This window comes from Megascapheus bottae, chromosome 5 (genome assembly GCF_031878675.1).
Source record: "Megascapheus bottae isolate mThoBot1 chromosome 5, mThoBot2.hap1, whole genome shotgun sequence".
NCBI lineage: Eukaryota > Metazoa > Chordata > Mammalia > Rodentia > Geomyidae > Megascapheus > Megascapheus bottae.
The window spans coordinates 69,007,355-69,030,137 of NC_143513.1; the positions used below are offsets into that span (position 1 = coordinate 69,007,355).

The 22,783-nt window shown below is 38.0% G+C and overlaps 1 protein-coding gene across 1 annotated transcript in view; it reads right to left on the reverse strand.

The window, feature by feature from the left end:
* Positions 1-22,605, reverse strand: part of Copg2 (coat protein complex I subunit gamma 2) — a 105,621-nt gene extending 83,016 nt beyond the window's left edge. Inside the window, exons 1-7 of the mRNA XM_090333306.1 lie at positions 22,486-22,605; positions 21,403-21,455; positions 20,594-20,674; positions 18,532-18,603; positions 9,853-9,932; positions 3,012-3,087; positions 1,492-1,584 (exon numbers count right to left, since the gene is read on the reverse strand). Of these exons, the coding sequence (XP_090189432.1) occupies positions 1,492-1,584; positions 3,012-3,087; positions 9,853-9,932; positions 18,532-18,603; positions 20,594-20,674; positions 21,403-21,455; positions 22,486-22,522 (492 nt within the window). The 5' untranslated portion in view covers positions 22,523-22,605. The remainder of the gene's footprint in view (positions 1-1,491; positions 1,585-3,011; positions 3,088-9,852; positions 9,933-18,531; positions 18,604-20,593; positions 20,675-21,402; positions 21,456-22,485) is intronic.
* Positions 22,606-22,783: the final 178 nt, after the last annotated feature.

Here is a 22,783-nt window from a genome sequence, read left to right on the forward strand (position 1 = left end):
TAACACATTTCCCAAGATAGAAAAAACTATATAGCTTTTTAAGTCTAATTTAAGTCTCCATTCCTGGGGAAATGTACATTGTAAAAGAAGTATAAAAGGAAACAATGAGAAGGGGAAGAACAGGAAGATCCAAACAGCACGGTGCTTCAATAATACTGGTGTTTCAATAATATTAAGTTTTACTTAACAGAAAACTACCCTGGGGGGGCAAGAAACTATTTCATACATGTCCTGCTATAAAAATCAAATCAACAGCATTTCAAAATCAGGAAACTTTGAGATTCAGATGTTCTAATACATGCATATATTGTGTGTGTGTGCATGTTAGGAACTTGGGTGTAGTCCCTAAGCTTCTTTTGCTCAGGGCTAGTGCTCTACCACTTGAGCCATAGTTCCATTTGCAGCTTTTGACTGATTAACCAGAGATAAAAAGCCTCACCAATGACTTCTGTGCCCAGGCTGGCTTTGAATCATGATCCTCAGGTCTCAGCTTCCAGAGTGTAAGAGATTACAGGCATAAGCCATGGGCATCCAGTTATATATCTTCATATTCTTAACTAATGTTTAACAAAATTCAGTGTACTAGGTTTTTAGTGGAAAAAAATGTTCCGATGCAAAGGGGAGAAAACTAAAACTAAATAAAAAAGAAAAAGGGAAAGAAAAGTTATTACTAAAACAAAGATCACCTCCAGGGAGGAAATAGACAAATGCAACAGGAGACTTTAGATTTAAGGCCCTAAACAACAAAAAGAACCAGGGAAAAGAGGAAAGAAATAGAAGGCCATAGGAAAATCTGTGAAATCACAATAACACTCACTCTGTCCCATGTTTCTTTTCTCATTCTTACCTGCTCCTCTTTATGTACAACTTTCGGATTCCCAAAACCTTCCAAACAGGAGAATTTCTTATTTTTCTGCCTATTTTAACTGTTCAATGCTCATATAAATAAAACACAGTTCGATACAGGGGGGCTGGGAGTATAGCCTAGTGGTAGAATGCTCGCTTCGCATGCACAAAGCCCTAGGTTCAATTCCTCGGTACCACATACAGAGAAAAAGCTTGGAAATGGCACTGTGGCTCAAGTGGCAGAGCACTAGCCTTGAGCAAAAGTGTTCAAGGACAGTGCCCGGGCCCTGAGTTCAGGCCTGACTGGCAAAAAAGAAAAAAGGAAAAAAAAAAAAGTGAAATACCTTTTTTTTTTTTTTTTTTTTGCCAGTCCTGGGCTTGAGCTCAGGGCCTGAGCACTGTCCTTGGACTTTCTCAAGGCTAGAGCTCTACCACTTGAGCCTCAGCACCGCTTCCAGCTTTTTTGTATGTATTTGGTACCAAGGACTCAAACCTGGGTCTTTGTGCATGCTAGGCAAGCACTTTAACCACTAGGCCAAACTCCCAGTCCTAAATACATATCTTTAAGAAGTTCATTTGTGATAGATGCATAGATACTTTGTTTTGGAATTAGATATTGCATTTGGAATCTTTCTGCTGACTTACTAAGGAAGACACCAGGGCTGAACTGGATACACTGGAGACTTTATCCACAATGGCCTGCTTCATGTATCTTTCAATGGCTTGTAACATTGTTCCCTATAAACATTCAAAAAGAAAAAGCTGTTGAAGAAAACAACACTGTGCAAAATTGCTACTTCAAAGTAATTTACAAAAACATGTCATATACTTGTTTCAAATATTTTAATGCTTTTAGGGATTATTTTGTAATACAGTAATAATATTCTAGAAAGCAGAACCCCCAACCACTTAGAGCAAGTTTCAAGAAAAAAATAGTTAAGATACTAAGTATAGCACATCAATGAAACAAATTGCCTTAAAATATACAATATCCTAGTTAGAAGTAAATACATAAGGAAAAGCCATATCTATCAATAAGTGATATTAATAAATTCCCATATGGAAATGAAGTTGTGTTGAAGTCCTGAAGATATATATAGGTACATGAAGGGTATATATTACATATGGATCTCAATCCTATGTTATATGTGATCAATCACTGGTTATCTTAGACACATAAGGGATATTAAACATGTAATATCCTACTATAGAAAGCTGTCATTATCTTATAGAAATATAGTTCTTTTTAATTTGGGGGAAAAAAAGGGGGTATCACTGGGAAGGTAGAAATGAACAGACTCAGATCAATATCCAGATAAAATAAATCTTATTTCTAGCACTGGTGTGGCCAAGTCTTAAACCACCAATTTAATGCTAAAAATAAAAACAACCACCATAAAACAACAGGGTAACAAAAAAATATCAAACCACTTGTATTATTCCTTCTGGAACCAGATTTTATCAAATTTACAATTTAATCTGGCCCAAATTTTAAATTCTAAGAAGTGTACATACAGAGCCCCGTACATGTACTATCTAATTTGCTCATCAGTGTTGACCCACCTTCATCTTATTTTTCCTACTCAGAATTTTGAGAACGGGACAGCCTAGCATACCATATGACCATGTTCCTCCAGATACAAGACTGGTAAGACTGAACACCTGACTTAAACTAAGGTGGCTACAGGTCACTGGCTTACTGGTTAGGCAGAATCTGAGGAGCCTGTGAACAGGAGGACTGAATCTGGTACATAATGGATCTTCATGGTAACTATCTGAGAGAGCTTGCTGCTCAGTATCTCAGAGCTCCCCAATTTCTTGCTAATGACTATTAAAATGGCTTACCTCAAATTCTGAGAATTCTAGTTCCTATAATAAAGTTTTTCTTTTGATCTAAATTTGAATGTATTTTTGTTTCCTGTACATAAAGTACCCTAAATTATGAAACTTTATGTAGGCAAACATATAGAGAAAGTAATAAATGAACATAAACAAAGAAAAAAACTAAAAGAAAAAAAAAAGCTCAGAGCCACACGTGGTGATCACGTTCCTTAACACTGAAAATTCAAAAGTTAAACTAGGAAATCCTACTAAGTCTATGTGCTACATGCTACCTGAGATAAAAGCGTTCCCATTGATAACTCAAAAAAATAAAGAGAACTTACATCAGTAATGCGACAGAGAGCCCTGATGGCTGGGCCTCGGTACACATCTTCCTTTCCAGTCATGTCCTTCGTCAGACTAAAAAGCATCAAATAGTTAACATAGGATCAATTAAAATGCTCTCTCCTGAGGAGTTGACTCAACAATTCCTAAATGTTCTCATAATTATTTTAACAGTTAACAGATTCAACATTTTAAATTTTTTATTTATAATATATATTATTGATATTATATTTATTTTATTTTTAATATCAAGTATTTGTACAAAGTGGTTTTAACTGAACATATCTACTTATGAGTTCAATGCATCTTCTTGCTTGGGCAGCAAACAAAGACTGAAATAATGCAAAGAAGATTAACCCAGCCCCTGTGCATGTATAACACACAAACAAATTCATGAAGCATTCTCCTTTTTTTCTGGCCAGTCCTGGGGCTAAAACTCAGGGCCTGAGCACTGTCCTTGGGCTTCCTCAAGGCTAGAGCTCTACCTCTTGAGCCACAGCACCACTTCCATCTTTTTCTATGTATGTGGTACTGAGGAATCAAATCCAGGGCTATCTGCAAGCTTGGCGAGCACTCTATTACCAGGCTACTCTTCTGGTCCAGCACTCCCTATTTTTTTAAGCATATTCTTTGTATGCATGCTAAACCACTGGTATAAGCTGACTACTCTAAATCTAAAAGATGTAACTGTGAGAAAAAGTCTTTTGACTTCATATAATTTATATTCCAGTGGAGAAAGACAAAAAGAAAAAAGACATTAAAGGGTGGGCATGATAAGCATATACCCATAATTTCAGCTATTCTGAAGATGGAGTTAGGAAGATCATGGCCCAAGTTTGCTGGCCTCAGGCAAAAGTATAAGACCCTAGTAGAAAGTCTTCCTAGCAAACACAAAATCCAGAGTTCAAACACCCATACCAGAAAATAAATATAAAGGATAAAAGTACAGACAAACTTAGACTAACCACCACCACACCGAAATAATTCTAAAGTTCCATCTAACCAGACATAATTTTTTTATTAAAAAAGAAAACAGAACTGGTACACATAAAATATTTATGCATTTGTGTACAAAAAGGACACATTTTTGGAGATATATTCAGGAAAGGAGGAGGAGGAATGGCAGCAGAAGGGGGGAGTCTGATAAAATTACATATGAACATGTCAGAATGAAACTTGCTTGTAGTATTAATAGATAAATAAAAATATAAAAAGAAAAAAGAAAACAAACTAACAAAAACAATTAGCCCATGAGGTAAATCTTTCAGGCACAACTTTCTTTTTTGCTACTACTGAAGCTTGAGCACAGGGGCTTGTTTGTTTGTTTGCTTGCTTTGTCAGTTGTGGGGTTTGAACTCTGGTTTTGAGCACGGTCCCTGAGCTCTTTTTTGTGCTCTACCATGCTGAAGCACAGCACCGCTTCCGGTTTTCTAGTGATTAACTAGAGATAAAGGGTCTCATGGACCTGCCTGGGCTGGCTTCATACATAATGTATGTATGTATGTATATATGTATGTATGTATGTATGTATGTATGAACATATGTATGTGTGTATACATATACATGTATATCCTCCTACATATTTCTATACATTATATATAGAAATATCAATTTTATATACTAAAGTCACATAAAAACTTGCATCTACTCTGTATTTTCTCTTACAAAAATCTTTTTTTATTCTTTAGTAAAAATGTGTTTATTTTACCATTATACATCATTGTATAGTTTGTTTTATGTTGCTCTTTATATTGAGATAGCAGGTTTCCCATGATTCTGCTTTATCTAAATGATCCTGGCTATTATCACATTGTTTCAGATGAGATATAGAATCATTTGCTAATATCTTAATAACATTTTGTTTGGATGTGCCTTGTATATACATATAAGCTAATAACTAATTCTTGGCCACTTTTTTCAAGATTTCTTTACACATGCCTTAATAGTTTTTAAGTTCCCTGTAGGAAGGGTCTATGAATTTCTTAACTTTATTTTTTAATATTTTATCACATCTGAATATAGGAAAACCATTCATTAAATCTTCACAATATCCCTATGAAAAGAAATTAGTTCAGTACTTTTTCCTTTTTCAGTCATGGGGCTTGGTCACTGGTCCTGGGTGCTGTCCCTGAGCATTTCATCTCAAGGCTACTGTCCTACCCCTTGAGCCACAGCACCATTTCCGGTTTTCTAGTGGTTAATTGGAGACAAGAGTCTCAAAGACTTTAGTGCCTGGGCTGGCTTTGAACTGCAATCCTCAGAGCTCAGCCTCCTGAGTAACTAGGATTACAGGCTTGAGCCACCGCACCTGGCTTCTGTACCTATTTTATAGATGAGAAAAACCAAAGCACAGAGTAACTTGTCTAAAAAGTAACAGGGTAAGAATTCAAATCTAAACAGTCTACAATAATAAATAATGTTAAATAATTTTTGCCACTTATTTTTCAATACTATATTCTATTTTTCTACCATGTTATTACATTAGGTAATATTACAGTGGTAATATTAAGAATTTCATTTTATTCCTGTTTAAAGAAAAATGTTTCTAGCTAATTACATTGCTGGATTTAGATCTACAGCATCAGATCAAGGCCCAAAATCTCACCTAAATCTTACTGATTCCAAAATTTTAATCTCAGTATCAAAACCATATAAATTTGGTACGCAGAGTGGAACTGCTTTAGGATAATAGTTAAGGTATTTCCCTTGAAAAGCAGAGAAAATGGAAAGAAAAAGTCATTACTCTCAAGCAATACTGAAGTTGTCTTTTGCTATGAAGCGTATTTAGTCATGTGCACATGCATGTGCGCAGCCTGTGTGTGTGTGTGTGTGTGTGTGTGTGTGTGTGTGCGTGTGTGTGTGCATGCGCATGCTTACGCACACCATGTTTTCATTTTCCTCAGGCATAGTCACAGATGTGTCTGTCAAGCAAATTGTCAGGTTTCTATGTAAGCAGAATTCTACACAGTTCTCAGTACCATCCTCCATGCCTGTACTGCCTTGGCATTGCCGCTTTTTTTTTTTAAATAAAGGGTAGCTAGTATGTGCTCAATCTGAGAAGTTCTAAGAGCCTGTTTCCTGCCTATAGAATTTTAGGGTGCTGACAGCCTGTCCTCTCTTAGTCACATCACAAGCTGATAATGTTTCCACTGGTATAATATTCTCAAGCACCTTGTGAGTCTGCCATATAAGTACAGAGACTCACTCCTCAAACAAGAGGCTCCTCCACATACCTTGGCTAGATAATCCTATCTCTATTTTCAGCTTATGCTCAGCTGCTAAGGGAATCTATGAGTTCACTCAATCTCTTCCATGCTCTGTGTGATTGAATACTCTGACCTTTTGCTCTGAGGTCCCAGCAAGATTTTACAGTAACTCCTTTGGCTTCTTCTCCAGAATACACATTCCCAACAGTAACTCACTTGATTATGACTATTTTGCCTCTGGACAGACTGAGAATTTCTAAAATCAAGTAATAGCCCTTTTTGTTCTAGGGGTCTCCCCCATTTTATGTCTCTACTTTCAAAATTTTTACTAAAAATGGCAAAAAAGGTGAATATTTAACACTTCACTTGGCAATTTCCTCAGTTACATGTCCAAGTTTATTTCTTGTAAGTCTTGTTTCCCACACAACTATAAGACATAATTCTGCTAAGTTTCTACTACTATAAAAAGAATCTACTTCCCTCCAGTTTCCAATGTCTTCCTCATTTTCTCCTGAGCTTGTACCCTCAATACCTATAATGTCCATGTTTCTACAAACAGTCTTCACAATGATTCAGGTATTCTCTAAATTAATGTTTTTCCCTCTCCTGTTCCTTACTTCTGTGTCTCCAATAGTCATTAACATCCCTGTTTCTAATCATATAGGGCTTCTCTGCCATGGTCCTCAAAGTTCTTCCAGAGCATGCTCATTGCCTAACTTCCACACTATCTCCACATTTTTAAGTATTTGTTATAGCAGTACCCACTTTGAGGTATTATAACATCTGTACTAGTTTTAAGAACTCATATGAATAATTCAGGATATACCAGCCTTAATTCTCCATGTGACAAAACATATTCCCAGGTCCAGGGGACTGGGATATAGATATCTTTAGAGAGTCGGTACTCTCTACCATAGCCACTGACTACCTAAAATGAACTAAAAGTAAACCATAAGTCAAGTTAACATTGTAAGACTTAGAGGGAAACATTAACAGTTAAAAAGAACAAACAAAAACAAAGCTGATTAATTTATTTTCATTTTTAAAATAATCAGTGAATCTAGCAACTTAATGATAAGTTTTCTATTTCTTGCTTGTGACAGACACTGAGTTGACTAACCCAACATCAATTTCAATCCCTTCACCTTTTACCTGTACTTAACACTTGAGCTATAAAAGCTAGAGACTTGCTTTCCTGGCCTCCTCAGTATAGTCATATAGCCACCATTGTGCCAAGTAAAATCTACAAATTGCCTTGGGAAAAGCTATTGCATTCCTTATGAAAAAAGCAGATGGTGCTGGCACTCCCTGGCCTCCTGCCCAGTAAGTCTCCAGTCTTGGATGTGGTACACAGCCAGTAACTTGGGCATCTATTTTGCAATAATGGCGCATATCCAAAAGAATTCAAGAGGCAGTAGCCCAGCCACTGCTGAATGAATCAACATGAGCCAGTCTATGCTTCCAGACTTAGTTACATGAGGAAAAACAAGCTCCCATTTTGTATAAGCCACTTTTTTACTTCTGCTTTTCTGGTTTTTTTTCCCCAGCTGCAAGCTTTTCTAATCAAAACTATATATTCAACATAACTGCTAGTTAAACACAAGCACTCTCTTTCAAAACTGCATTTTGTTGTACTAAATCAGGGCCGGGCGCCAGTGGCTCATGCCTGTAATCCTACTCAGAAAGCTGAGATCTAAGGATAGTGGTTCAAAGTCAGACCAGACAGGAAAGTTTATGAGACTCTATCTCCAATTAACCACCAAAAAACCGAAAGTGAAGTCATGGCTCAAGTAGTAGAGCAATAGCCTTGAGCAAAAGCAGCTCAGGGATAGAACCCAGGCCCTAAGTTTAAGCAAACAGGACCAGCACATGCATGCACACACACACACACACACACGTCATATTCAGGTAAATCAAGTAAATAAAATATAACTAAAATAGGCCGGAGGTTTGGCCTACTGGTAGAGTACTTGCCTAGCATGCATGAAAACCCACGTTCGATTTCTTAGTACCACATACATAGGAAAATAAAAAAACCTAGTAGAGCTCTAGCCTGAGAAAGTCCAAGGACAGTGCTCAGGCCCTGAGCTCAAGCCCAGGACAGGCAAAAAAAAAAAAAAATAATAATAATAATAAATAAAATATATATATAAAAAAACTAAAAAATGATAACTATTTAAAAATACTTCATGTATCTATGACATACAAACCCTCAGCTTAATTTCATGTTCTAAAACCTAAGTGCCAGTGATTGTATACAGAGATTCCCTTCTTGAATACTTGTTTGTGAAACACGACATTTGAAATATGATGTAAAAATCAATGTTAATAAATTTTTAATAAAATTAAAATACTGTAATATTTTAGTATAAATTTTATACATTCATTCAATGACATTTGAAATTACTAAAGTTTGAAATAAATATTAGCCATAACCAAGATATCCAGTGATACATTATTGGTAATACATCAGTACATTTACATCTATATTTTTACAGATACATAAAATACATTGAAAAGTAAACTACAATAAAATATATAGACTGAATCCAACTTCTATTTAGTATGAAATTTACTAAATTTTCCCCCACATCATTAAAGATGTTTCAAAAATATTTTCAAAACTATCCTTCTTTCTTAATATTAAACATGGATACTTAACTTTAACAATGCCTGATTTTAACAATTTTAACAGCACTTACAGTGCTGTGATACCACTGGATATACTGATTATTTTCGGAAGATAGTTCCATAGATGTGATAATTCTAGGCCAAACAGATAGACCACTTCAGTTATTTAACAAATGCTGCAAACTTTCTAGAAAAACTCAACTTCCTATGTAAAAGCATCTTATTCTCCCTTATAAGTACTTTTATGCTTTTCGTTTTATTGCCAACCCAATGAGTGAATGTATTGTAACTCATTCTTGAATTTTATTTATTTATTTAGGCAATACTGGGAATGAACTAAAGAATCTTGTGCTTCTGAGGCAGGGGTTCTACTACTTGAGCCCTTAGTGCTTTATTTTTAAGGTAAGCTCTCATTTTATAAAGAACCCAGCTGGACTTGGATCCTCCTATTTGAACTTCCCTGTGTCACTGGAGATAATAGGCACACAACGCTGGATCGCCCATTGTGCTTCCCCTATGCGTGGGGTAATAGGCCTAACCAGCATGTTCCACTTGTAAAGATGGAATCTCACAAACTTGTTTTTTTGTTTATGTTCAGGCTGGCCTTGAATCACAGTCCTCCAATCTGTGTCTCCCAAGCAGTTAGGATTATAGAATTAAACTACCAGGTTTATTCTTGAATATTTTGCTTAATTTTTTTTTTTGGTTGCCAGTGAAAGTGACTACAGATAGCACCTTTTCAATCAGTGATGCTATTCACTGTAAAACCCTGTACCGTTTACAGTTCATTTTATTTATGTATCTTATGAATTTTTTAAGATACTCAAATCTACTAGCATTTCCCTTTGTGACTTCTTCATTATAGAGACTTTTGTACATCATGACAACTACACATAGAAAAGAATGCTTTAAGATATGATATTCTTATGTCCAAAAAGTAAAATCAATAGACAACAGCAAATAAAGATAAGGATCTTATCTTAGATATTCATTATTTACATACCTGCTTGTAACAATGATCACATCCTCAGAAATGGTAGCCATTTCCTTGATGGTAAGGTAGCACATCCTCCTCAATGTTTGCTGAAAATTATTTATAAAAGATAACAAGTTGATCCAAACAGCGCAAGAGCAAGGACTCAATATTTGCATACCCAATGATATGGACATGGTACAGGAAATATAAACACAACTACACAGACATAAAAACTTATGACTCTATAGACATAATATTTTATTACATTGATTAATACATATCTATGATATACAAACCCTTAGCCTAATTTTGATTATATTCTAAAAAAAAATTTTTTTTTGCCAGTCCTGAGGTTTGAACTCAGGGCCTGAGCACTGTCCCTGGGCTTCCTCAAGGCCAGCATTCTACCACTTGAGCCATAGCACCACTTCCGGCTTTTTTCGGTGTATGCAGTACTGAGGAATCGAACTTACAGCATCATGCATGATAGGCAAGCACTCTACCACTAGGTCAAACTCCCAGCCTAAATAGCTTGAAATTTTTGAGGTTAAAAACAAAAACAAGAACAAAAACAAAGCTGGCCTCTGGGGGCCCACCCCTGTAATCATAACACCTCAGGAAGCTGAGATCTGAGAATCTTGGTTGAAACAAGCCTGATTGGAAAGTCCAAGGAGACACTTATTTCCAATTAAAGAACAAGAAGCTGGAAGCAGGGCGGTGAGTTTGGCCTAATGGTACAATGCTTGCCTAGCATGCATGAAGACCGGGGCTCGATTCCTCGGTACCACATACATAGAAAAATGCCAGAAGTGGTACTGTGGCTCAAGTGGTAGAGTTCTAGCCTTAAGATAGCCCAAGGACAGTGCTCAGGCCCTGAGTTCAAGGCCAGGACTGGCCAAAAAAAAAAAGCTGGAAGTGGACCTGGCGCTCACCTTTAGCAAAAAGCTTAGGGATAGTACCTAGGCCCAGAGTTATAGCCCTAGGGCGGGGTGGGGGGGGAGGGGTGAGGGCAGGTGGGGAGGGAAGGAGGGAGGAAGAAAAGAAAAAAAGAGGGAGAGAGGGAGGGAAGGAGAGAGGGAAAGAAAAAGAAAAAGAAACTCAAAAATATCTGATCTAATTCCAGAGTCCAAGCTATAGAGATAATTTGGTAGTATATACTAAAGCCCCTTAAGGGAAGAGAAGGGAGTAAGGATTCTCGAGATGATTTAACAAATTAATCAAACAGGAAGCCAAAACAGGGCAGACCACACATATACAAAGCTACTATGAGAAGAAAGTGAGAAATAAATGTCAAAATTTAAAGCTAAAGGTTGGGAGTTTGGCCTAGTGGTAGAATGCTTGACTAGGATGCAAGGGGTTTGATTCCTTAGTACCACATACATAGAAAAAGCCGGAAGTGGTGCTATGGCTCAATTGGTAGAGCTCTAGCCTTGAGAAAGCTCAAGAACAGAGCTCAGGCCCTGGGTTCAAGCCCCAGAACTGGCAAAAAAAAAAAAAATCAGAGCTAAAGAAAATCCTGCCTCTATAGTAATAAATAAATAAACCTATCATGCAAAAGCAGAAGAAAATGAAATGTAAAAAAATATATACCTAAAGCAGAAAAAAATGGGGCTCAATATTAGTAGTCATCACTGCCCAAGGACAGTGCCTCAGGCCCTGAGTTCAAGCCCCAGAACTGACAAAACAAAACAAAACAAAACAAAAACCTACGCACATAAATACAAAAATGCTGAATAAAAGATGACCAAATTTTTTTAAAGGAACCATAAGCAAAATACAGAGATGTTCATTTTCTGGAAGTGAAAACAAATTAAGTATATATGCTTTATCACATTTATAAGTACTTTTTATTTAAATAAAGACACTCAAGAGATTTTGATGTAGTCTTAAAAGATACATGTCTATACTAAAATTAGTGAATGTGATAATTGCTAAGAATAACTATGTCACAGTACTGTAAAATATATGTAACCACTTAATCGTAACAATTCAAAAAAAAAAAAAAGGTCAGGCGCTGGTGGCTCATGCCTATAATCCTAGCTACTCAGGAGGCTGAGATCTGAGGATCACAGTTCAAAGCCAGTCCAGGCACAAGAAAGTCTGTGAGACTCTTATTTCCTATTAACCACCAGAAAACCGAAGCGGCACTGTGGCTCACGTGGTACAGCGATAGCCTTGAGCTGAAGAGCTCACGGACAACACCCAGGCCCAGAGTTCAAGCCCCACGACTGACCAAAAAATAGATAAATGAACAAACATGTCTAAGGGCCAGGAGTATAGCCTAATGATAAGAGTGCTCATCTAGTATACATGAAGCCCTGGGTTCAATTCCTCAATACCACATACACAGAAAAAGGCAGAAGTAGTGCTGTGGCTCAAGTGGCAGAGCACTAGCCTTGAGCAAAAAGTGTCTAAGAACAGTGCCCAGGCCTTGAGTTCAAGCCCCCAGGACTGGCAAAAAAGAAAAGATACATGTCTACCAAAGATAATATTTCAAAAATATCTGTGCAAGAAAATATTCAGAATAGGGGCCGGGAGTTTGGCCTAGTGGTAGAGTGCTTGCCTTAGCAGGCATGAAGGTCCAGGTTCGATTCCTCAGTACGACATACATAGAAAAAAAAAAAAAAAAAAGCCAAAAGTGGTGCTAAGGCTCAAGTGTCAAGTGGTAGACTCTAGCCTTGAGAAAGTCCAAGGACAGTGCTCAGGCCCTGAGCTCAAGCCCAGGACTGGCAAAAAAAAGAAAATATTTGGAATATTACTATTTCTTAAACACAAATACTGTGGCACTCATACCCTGAAAAAAAAATAAAGTGTATATGTAGTATATAAAGTTTAGGAAGCATTGGATTCTAAAATATTCTTTCAGATACAAAGAAAATTATTGCAGACAATAACTCAGAGATATGGCAAGGAGTAGAATAGGAAGGAAGATAAAAGCAGTTAAGACATGAGTATATCTAAGTGAACAAAAAATGATAGGCTACAAACATATATGTATGCAAATGAATGTCTCTATATATAATTAAGGTAAAAATGTCCTAAGATTTAAAAAACGTCCCATGAGCAGGAAAAAGATAAAGATGAATATTAGATTCTGGTAAGTCAAAAGTCCATAATTCAATTTTTGAATGACCCCTAGAAACTTCTAAACTATTACCCACATATCAGTCTTTGATGCTCTTTTTTTTTTCTAGTTTTAGTTTCTAACTTTCACATACACTGTTTTTTTCCTAATCTGATAGTAATGCTCTTCTGTAGTGCATTCTATTTTATGTGGGCTTTTTTTCTTTTTCTGGTGGAAGAATATTTCCACTGAATATAAAATAATTCTTATTTTAGGCTGAATATAAAAATGCAGAATGTAAGAATCATTTGAATTCAGTGCCTTATACTTGATAGGCAGGTACTCTGTCACTTAAATCACATCCCCAGCCAATTTTGCTTTTATTTTTCAGCTAGGGTCTTACATATTGCTTTGACTGGCCTGGATAGCAATCTTCTATTTATATTTCCCATATAGCCAGTATAATGGGTATGGCCCCACTATGTCCACTGCAGGCATATGATCCACTATGTTTTTTATTGAAATGGAAGTCTTAAGAAATTTTTGTCCAAGCTAACCTCAAACTATGATCCTCCCAATCTCAGCCTCCTAGGTAGCTAGGATTATAAACAGCATGGCCATAACTATACCATATGTTGCTTGAAAAAAGAAAAAAAAATCTGCAAGTTCTATTCATATTTCTTTATGTCCTCTTACTATTAATAGCTAATAGTTTTGATCTTACTGCTCATTCCATCTTTATCATTTCTGGGTTTATACCCAATGACCTATTTTTCTACTGTTTATGGAACTGGAGATGTGACTCAGTGGTAGAGCAAATGCCTTCTAAGTATGATGCCTTGAGTTCAAACCCAGTACTGCCCCCCCAAAATTAAAAGTTTTTCTCCAGATTATGAATGATTGTTTGTCTTAGTTTTAATTTTTCTTTGAGATAGGATCTTCATCTCCTCAGCTCAAGTAATTGTCTCTTCTTAGCCTCCCATGGGATTACAGGTATGTGCCACCACTCCTGGGTTACATGTCTGATTTTATTACATGTTGTACATCATGAAAATTGTATTGTAAGTCCTAGTTTTATAGTACTGAATTTTAGCATGAAGTTAGATTATCTAGGATCATTTTGTTTTATTCTTTTTTTTTTAACTTTTGAGGCCTACTCTTTTTTTTTTTTTTTTTTTTTGCCAGTCCTGGGCTTGAGCTCAGGGCCTGAGTCCTGTCCTTGGATTTTCTCAAGGCTAGAGCTCTACCACTTGAGCCTCAGCCCCACTTCCGGCTTTTTGCTATGTATGTGGTACCGAGGAATCGAACCCGGGTCTTCGTGCATGCCAGGCAAGCACTTTAGCCACTAGGCCAAACTCCCGGCCTTGAGGCCTACTCTTAAAGCTTTCAAAAGCTACAGTCTCATATCTTCCCATTATTTAGGTGATACCCCTCTGAGAACTATACCAGATGTCTTCTGATTTACAAAGTCTTTTTCCTCTCACTGGTAGGAACATGAACCACTCTAAGCCTTGTGTCCTTCTGATTTCTTCTCAGCCTTGAGTAGCTCTTTATGCATATATAGATCAGCTCTTATTCAGACTCAGCAGATGGTTGGCTTTCATTCTCTCCCTCTCCCTTTTCCTCCTTCCTCTCTGGTAGTCTGTCTTACAAATTAAAACTTTCTTGGCTTCCCCAACTTCCGTCTGTCTATTCAACTCACAAAGAAAGCAGCTGCATGCCTTTTCAGTCTGTCCTGTTTGGTTTGAGGCCTGTAATCTGCCTCTGAGCAGCCAACTAATGCAATCCCAAGGCTCACCTTCTTTTTTTTTTTTTGCCAGTCCTGGGCTTGAGCTCAGGGCCTGAGCACTGTCCTTGGACTTTCTCAAGGCTAGAGCTCTACCACTTGAGCCTCAGCACCATTTCTGGCTTTTCTCTGTGTATGTAGTACCAAAGAATCAAACCTGGGTCTAGGCAAGCACTCTAACACTAGGCCAAACTCCCGGCCCCAAGGCTCACCTTCTTTATATTTCCTCTCTAGAACAGTCTTTGAATGCCTTTTATCTAATGTCTAAACACTGCTCTGCTACATATCTGATATTTTATATTTACAGCAGCAGAGTGAACCTAGCCCCTTCATGCTAACATGGCTGAAAACTACAGAAATAAGGGATTAATATTAAGATGCAGAGTAATTACCTATTCTTTTTTTAAAAATTCCTTTCCCAATTTCTCCCTCCTTGTTTCTTCTCTTCCTTCCCATTCTTCCATTCATTTGAATACCATTCCATTATAATTAAAAATGAAAAAGTCTATATGATTTTATTTCATTCCAATTTGTTGTCTGACTTTACCAATCAGTTACATAATTGGTATTTGTAAATATTTTTGTTTATATATATATATATATACACCATCTTATTATATGATTTATATTTGTCATGCTTGATCTGTGTCTGCATCTTATTTTTTTTTCCCCAGAGCTGAGGACTGAACTCAAGGCTTTGCGCTTTCTAGGCAAGGGCTCTTCCTCTGAGCTAAATCCCCAAACCCTCCTTGTTTCTATTCTTAATCTTGATTATTTAAATTTTCTTTTCCTAATTAGTCTGGAAGAGAAAAAAATGGGGAAAAAAAATCAGAGAAATGAAAAGCACTATAAATCTCTAGACCAACTTCCTAGGAATAAAATGAAAGAAAAGACAACACAATGGAATCATCAGGCATTATAAAAACAAGGAAATACTATAACTTCTATATTCTTTTTTATCCTTTTCTTTTCTTTTTTTTTGCCGGTCCTGGGGCTTGAACTCAGGGCCTAGGCATAGTACTTGAACTTTCTCAAGTTCAAGTGCTCTACCACTTGAGCTACAGAGCCACTTCTGGCTTTTTCTATGTAAGTGGTATGGAAGAATCAAATCCAGGGCTTTCTGCATGCTAGGCAAGCACTGTACCAGTACTAGGTCTTTGTTCTATATTCTATCCTTCCACAAATTCCAAATCTCCCCCATTACATTCTCTGGCATTTTCATCAGCAAAATTTCCTGTTCCCCCAAACTCTTCTCTGAATACTCGTATCGTTTTCACTAAAACCTCTTTCTTTCCTAAGAAGTATCCCTAAGCTTCCTCAAAATATGGGTGTTTTCTCTTGCATTACCTCATATCATCAGACCTGCAGGTGGAAAAGTGGCCCAAGTTGTTGCTCACTGCCATTTCAAATCATTACCCCACTTTGTTTCATTGCAACTTGCTTCCTTAAAACACTCTGGCTTTAAACCTTACGCCTGTTTTGTATCATTTGCCACACCCTTCCTGATTATGTATAGAGATTTCAGTTTACTTTTTCTAGGGAAAAAAAAAGAAATTACCAGCTGGACGCTGGTGGCTTACACCATTAATCCTAGCTACTCAGGAGGCTGAAATCTGAGGATCGAGATTCAAAGCCAGCCTAGGCAGGAAAGTCCAAGAGACTCTTATCTCCAATTAACTACCTGAAAACTGGAAGTGGTGCTGTGCCTCAAGTGGTAGAACACTAGCCTTAAGCTGAAGAGCTCAGGGACAGTTTCCAGGACCCAAGTTCAAGTCCCATGACAAAAAAATAAAATAAAATAACTACCTTGTTCACTATCGTTCTCTTCAATATTATCCCAGGAATAAAGAGTGGTAATCACACTATCCATATATTATCCATATAAACCTTAACTCTATAAATCTGGCTTCTCAATTCCTTGACCTTTCCAATGGTCTATTCTCCCTCCTTTGGTGACCATCCCCTTCTCCTGTCTACTGTCTACTGGTTTCTATCAGTAATCGTATTCCTTTTCCTTTTATTTCTAAGCATCTCATTATCCAACTACCACTCCTGACTCTTAACAATTCTTTCTGTTCCATCATGTTATAGAATCCATTAACCCTATTTACTTCAGCAAAGCCAGTCAGATCCACTACTGAATACCTGGCTGAAAACTCAAAGCCACAGAGGAAAAAAAAAAAAAAAAAGACTTTTGTAGTCTTTACAACACCACCACTCTGAACCCCATTCCAGCAGCTTGAAATGCCATGTTTTCTTGTCAGATTCCTCTAATGAATATCTGATCTCATAATATTCCTTGATTGAACTTTATGAACCTGAAACTGCTTCTCTGGTTGTGTTAAAGACACTAATTACCCCATTTCCAGTGGTTAGGAGACAGTGTACAGTGGCAAAATATTTAAACTATTAACTGCAGACAAGGACCTATAGAAGACAAAGCTTTGAATAAATAGTTGTTGGACTAGTTGCTTCCCTTGGGAAATACACTGCTCAAAGTCTGGGTAAAAGACCAGAAATGAACTACCTTAATAGATATGTCTCATGACCACAGGTAATCGAATTACAATGTAAACTTAATTTATACTCTTCTAGACCATCTTATGTTAAAATTAAGACCTTGACTGGCAAGCAAAAAGACCCTAAAAACTGAAATAGGGACTTATGGGTAGACTCTAATAAAGCTGAGTACCTGGAATCTCTAAATTTGACTAAGCATCCTTTGTCAATACAATCTTCTTGTTCCTTTTTTTCTTTTTTAATAATTAGTACTCTTTTACCATATTTTTATTGTAGTTAATTTTTTTGGAGTATTAAGAGTTTAAATCTGGGGCTTTGAGCTTGGTAGCAAGTACTCTATCCCTTGAGCCATACCCACTGTAATACAAGCATCTTCTTTTCAATGTTAGAGGAAATTATTACCTGAAGAGTAAAATAAAGGCCTTCCTTAAGATAGCTGCCTTGCAAGGATTAATAGAACTATTTTTTTTTTTTTTTTGCCAGTCCTGGGCTTGAGCTCAGGGCCTGAGCACTGTCCTTGGACTTTCTCAAGGCTAGAACTTTACCACTTGAGCCTCAGCACCACTTCCAGCTTTTTCTATATATGTGGTACCAAGGAATTGAACCCGGGTCTTTGTGCATGCTAGGCAAGCACTTTAACCACTAGGCCAAGTTCCTGGCCCTAATAGAACTATTTTTAAAACTTCTTATTAGCTAGACATAGCCAGTCTCAAATCCCAAGAAGACCTAGGAGTTGAGCAGTACATAACCTGTGTTGACATATAGTACATATGAAAAGATTTGGCCAATTATGCTCATAGAAAGTTGAAAAATCTATTTCCCAGAGTTCCTTTCCCTGTATTTATAAAATAGAAGAAAAGGAGTAGCCATTATGATCTAATAGATTAGGGTAATCTAAGGAGAGACAGATGCAGTGATACTGGCAGATTTTTCTTTATTCCTAGTCCCCACCCAACTCCACATCCTTTTTTTCCAAAATGCCAGCCCTCTTGACCCATACCATTCTTCAGCTCACCAGAATCTTGACTAAGAATTGACAGATGTGGCCGCTGTGTATACTGACTTTTACATTAGCCTACCTTTGTTAAAAATTAAGACTTTAACCTTTAAGAGTCTAAACCATTTTTATGACAGGAGAGAACATCTGTGCTTTTATAATACAATATTAATTCTATCATTTTATGCCCTTTTAATAAGCATTTGTAGATTTTATGAAGATAAATATTTTTAAGTAATTTTAAGCATTACAGGCAACCACTCCTAACTTGGAACACAAAAGTTCCCTGGGAAAAAGAAAAAGAAGTTTTATTCATCCTCAAAGAAATTTAAGACTTACATCATTAGATTGAAACAATCGAGTCATTGCAAAGAAGGCTTCTGTTGCTTCCAGAGTTCCAAAGTGTTCACCCTGAGTAAAATTTAAGACAAATTTTAAAACTGTAAAATGTTATTGTTAAGGATTGTCCCTTTATTTCTGCAAAAACCTCTCAAAGTATGGGAAATGTCTTGTAAACATTCTGTCTTTTGATGGTGATTTGTCTAGCTGTCAATTTAAAATCCCACATGGCCATTTATCCACTTATTTAAAATAATTCAATATCACACTGCACACTTAAAAATCCTCAAACAGTAGTCTCTATGCTTTAGCAAAAGCTGTTTATATTTCCCTGAAGGATTTACAAAGAAGAATATGACAATAAGTATTTTCTAATCAGAATAGGATAGTATTACTATAGTGTCTAAAAATTGAGACCATACTTAATCCATGTCTATAATTAACATCCAGCACAATACATTCTAAAACACCCAGCCTAAGAGTATAATAAATATGTGACTATAAAGTTGCGTTGATTAAAAAAAAAAAAGAGAGAGAGAGAAGGATGTAAATTTATTAGTAAGGCTTGAGTGACTGCTACTCATCCCAAGACACTGCTCCAATTCCTCAAAGACATGGTCTTAAGATGAGTTTCACACCCTTAATGTGATTAACAAGTCATTTGGAGAGCTTGCAAATATGGCTGATCTGAGCAACTTGGGGCTTGAACTCAGGCCTGGGTGCTGACCCTGAGCTCTTTTGCTCAAGGCTAGTGCTCTATCACTTTGCACCACAGCTCTACTTCTCAATTTTGAGTGGTTAATTGAAGATAAGAGTCACGGGGTTCCTTTTTTTTTTTTTTTTTTGCCAGTCATGGAGTTTGAACTCAGGGCCTGAGCACTGTCCTTGGACTTTCTCAAGGCTAGAGCTCTACCAATTGATCCACAGCACCACTTTCAGCTTTTTTCTATATGTGGTACTGAGGATTCTCTTAGAATTGGAAACTAGTCTTAGCATCACATGTAAGCCACTTGAAAGATACGGCTGTATGTACGCATGTGTACCCTTATATACATACAAGTACATAAATGTAAGATCTTTAAAACAAAATATTTTTTAAAGTTTTATATATTTTGTGATTTTTTTTTCAGTCTGATTCAAAGAAGGTTAAGAAAACATAAAAATAACACTATGGCCAGGAGTTTGGCCTAGTGGTAGAGTGCTTGCCTAGCATGCACAAAGACCAGGGTTCAATTCCTAGGTACCACATACATAGAAAAAAACAGAAATGGTACTGAGGTTCAAGTGATAGAGCTCTGCCTTTCGAAAGTCCAAGAACAGTGTGCAGGCCCTGAGCTCAACACTAATAAAAACACAGACTGTACTTCATGCCCAGTGTCCAGAACAGTATGCAAGACACTGTAGATAAGCAGTAAAATTTGCTGAGTAACTGAATGAAAACTATTCATAATATGCATGTACTATGTTCAGCATTATTCTCAATATTTAATATGTATTATTTCATTATATTACTAAGCATTACAACTATAAAACAGGCATTACCATAATCCTCATTTACAGGAGAGGACATGACGGCAAATCATGGTTAAATTACTTACCCAAAATCACGTTGCCAGTAATAGTGAAATATCTAAATAGTAAAATCCAACTTAAAGACATCACTGTTACATAAAAAAAAAAAGATAAAATCTCCTAAGTCTGTCTACCTGTGCACTATATTTTCAGACAGACATAAAGGCCTCTAAATTTCAGATGCTGGAAAAAAAACTGGGACCACTATGGAACAATATAAACAGTATGTTCTAAGCAAATACATATTCAATGCAAATTGCCATGTTTATCAAAAATCTATTATTTGCTTAGTTTAATACATTATGAATCCAAAAAGAAACACATAACATAGTTCTTGTGCTCAAGAAGAATATGCTCTTATTATGATAAAGTACTATGGATTTTAAAACTATGTGTATTTATAAATAATTATGCTTTCCAGAAAGTACTTCATTTCAGGTAACATATTTCTATTCTAGAACCCAAATAGGAAGACAATCTAACAACCTACCTGGTTCAGTAGGTAAAGGATCTTTGTAAGAATATGCAGACATCTTCGGGGATTAATAGGAGTTTCATTAAATATACGAGCCTATGGAAATATTAAAAATATTGTTATATTTCTACCTTTTCTATAATAGATCAAAACTTTACAATAAAGATTTTAATACAATATCCAAATAATGTTACCTGTTTACAGTTCTTAGCCTACTATAATATACAATTGTCAGCTGTGGCCTTGACTTTCAGTCCACCCTCTCTTAGTCATTTCTTAGATTAGCTCCTTCAGCTTTATAGGCTTTATCTGTTATAGCCCCAATCTTTACCTACATCCCATGAACACAATGAGCAATCTGTAAGCACTTCCAATAACCTCACACTAAACACTTCCTCTGAGAGTTAAAATTTCTAACACACGATACAATGTCCGTATTTCTGTAAGTTCTAGGTTTTTCCATAATAAAGAAATATTCCTTGTTCCTCATCTATAGCCTTAAGAAACCCAGTTGAATAGCTTGTTTTTTATACATAAATGAAAAATCAATTTATTTACACTTTTGGTCAAAATTGAATGATTTTTTTTTCCCCAAGACTAGGACTCCAACTCAGCATCTGATGTTTTCACTCATTGGCTGGCGCTCTACCACCTGAGCTACTCTTCCAACGCCTGAGAAAATGAGTCTCAACTCTTTCACCATCGCCCCATAGCAGTGTCCACTTTCTTACTGTGTATTCCTGATCACAATATCCCAGTGGTTCTCTGCCTACTATTCTAAAACAGAACCAAAAAGAAAAAGCATTAAGTATTTCCAACCATACCTCCTGTAAGACAGCGCTCTTCTCCAGATGCTGAAAAGGATTGGAACCACTACCTAAAGTACAAACAAAAGAACATCCTTAGGGACTGTCCTGCAGAGACTGATTTTCTAGAGAAGGGTATAACTGAATGCTTGAGAAAACTCACCTAAGTGAGGTGCTCATTTGGTGGTGACAGCGCTAATCATTACTAACATGCATACAAAAGGAAGGAAACCTTTTGATCCTGGTGAGGAGTTCTGTTATGCCAATGCTGTTTGGCAGACATAGTTCCCCAAAGGAGTGTCTTTATTCTGATCTTTTCTTTTATGAATGTTACAAATACATCATGTTCACATATGTCATACCTAATTTTCAGATGTGTCATTTTTCACAGTAACCAAAGTAAGCTTCTGATAGGGCTTTTTTTTTTTTTAATTTCCCTCAAAGCAAGACCCACACGTTTCTCACACTGAGAGTTCCACGTGAGACCAGCTGAAACGGAGCTTTCTTTCTCTTTCTTTTTTAAAATGGACGTACATCTTTTTGAACCGGCTTGGCATCTTCCCCCTTTGGACCACAGATGGGTATCGAGATGCAAAGTCATTTTTCTGGAAGGAAGCCTGAGCAGCACTCAACGAGCTGGGGTCTCAGGAGAACCAACAAGAACCAAAGGGCCCGCCCGCCGGAGGACGAGGGCACACACGCAACACTCGGTCGGTCGGACCCCAGCCCGACACCGCGGCGCTGCCGCCCGGGCCTCGCCTCTGCGGCCCCGCCCCTCCGCCCCCGCGCCGACACGTGCGCGGCGCTCGGCCGTCCACGGCGGGGGGGGGCGGGGGGGGTCCTCGGGGAGGGGGAGCGGATGGCTGGGGAGGGGGCGGGGCGGCCGAGGCGGCGCCCTCGGCCCGAGGGGAGGCCCCGAGCTGGGGGAGGGGCCACCGGCAAAGCCCCGGGCCGCCGCGGACAGCCCCTCACGCGGCGGCGCCCACGCCCCCAGCCCCGCCATCCCGCAAAAGCCGGTGGCGGCGTGCGAGGGAAGGGGAGGGTTGGGGGGCAGGGGGGTTCCCCGTGGCTGAGGGTGGGCGTCGGAAGCCCTGCGCGTACCAGACTCCTCGTCCTTCTTGTCGAATTTTTTAATCATCTTGGACGACTTCCCAGCGCCCCAGACCCACCGCAACCGTCCCAGACGCTGACGGCAGGCGGAAGAGACTGCAGGAAGGCCAGCCTTGTGCTCTCGCGCCGGTTGGGCCACCGGGCTGTCACTCGGGGCCAAGGCCCGCCCTCCCGGGCCGCCGCCGTTGCCCTCGCCCCCTGGGGACGCAGGCACGCCCTCTGCTCCTCCCCTCCTGTGCCGCATGGGGCGGAGCCAGGGCTGCCCCCCGAGCTCGCCCCGCCCAGGCGC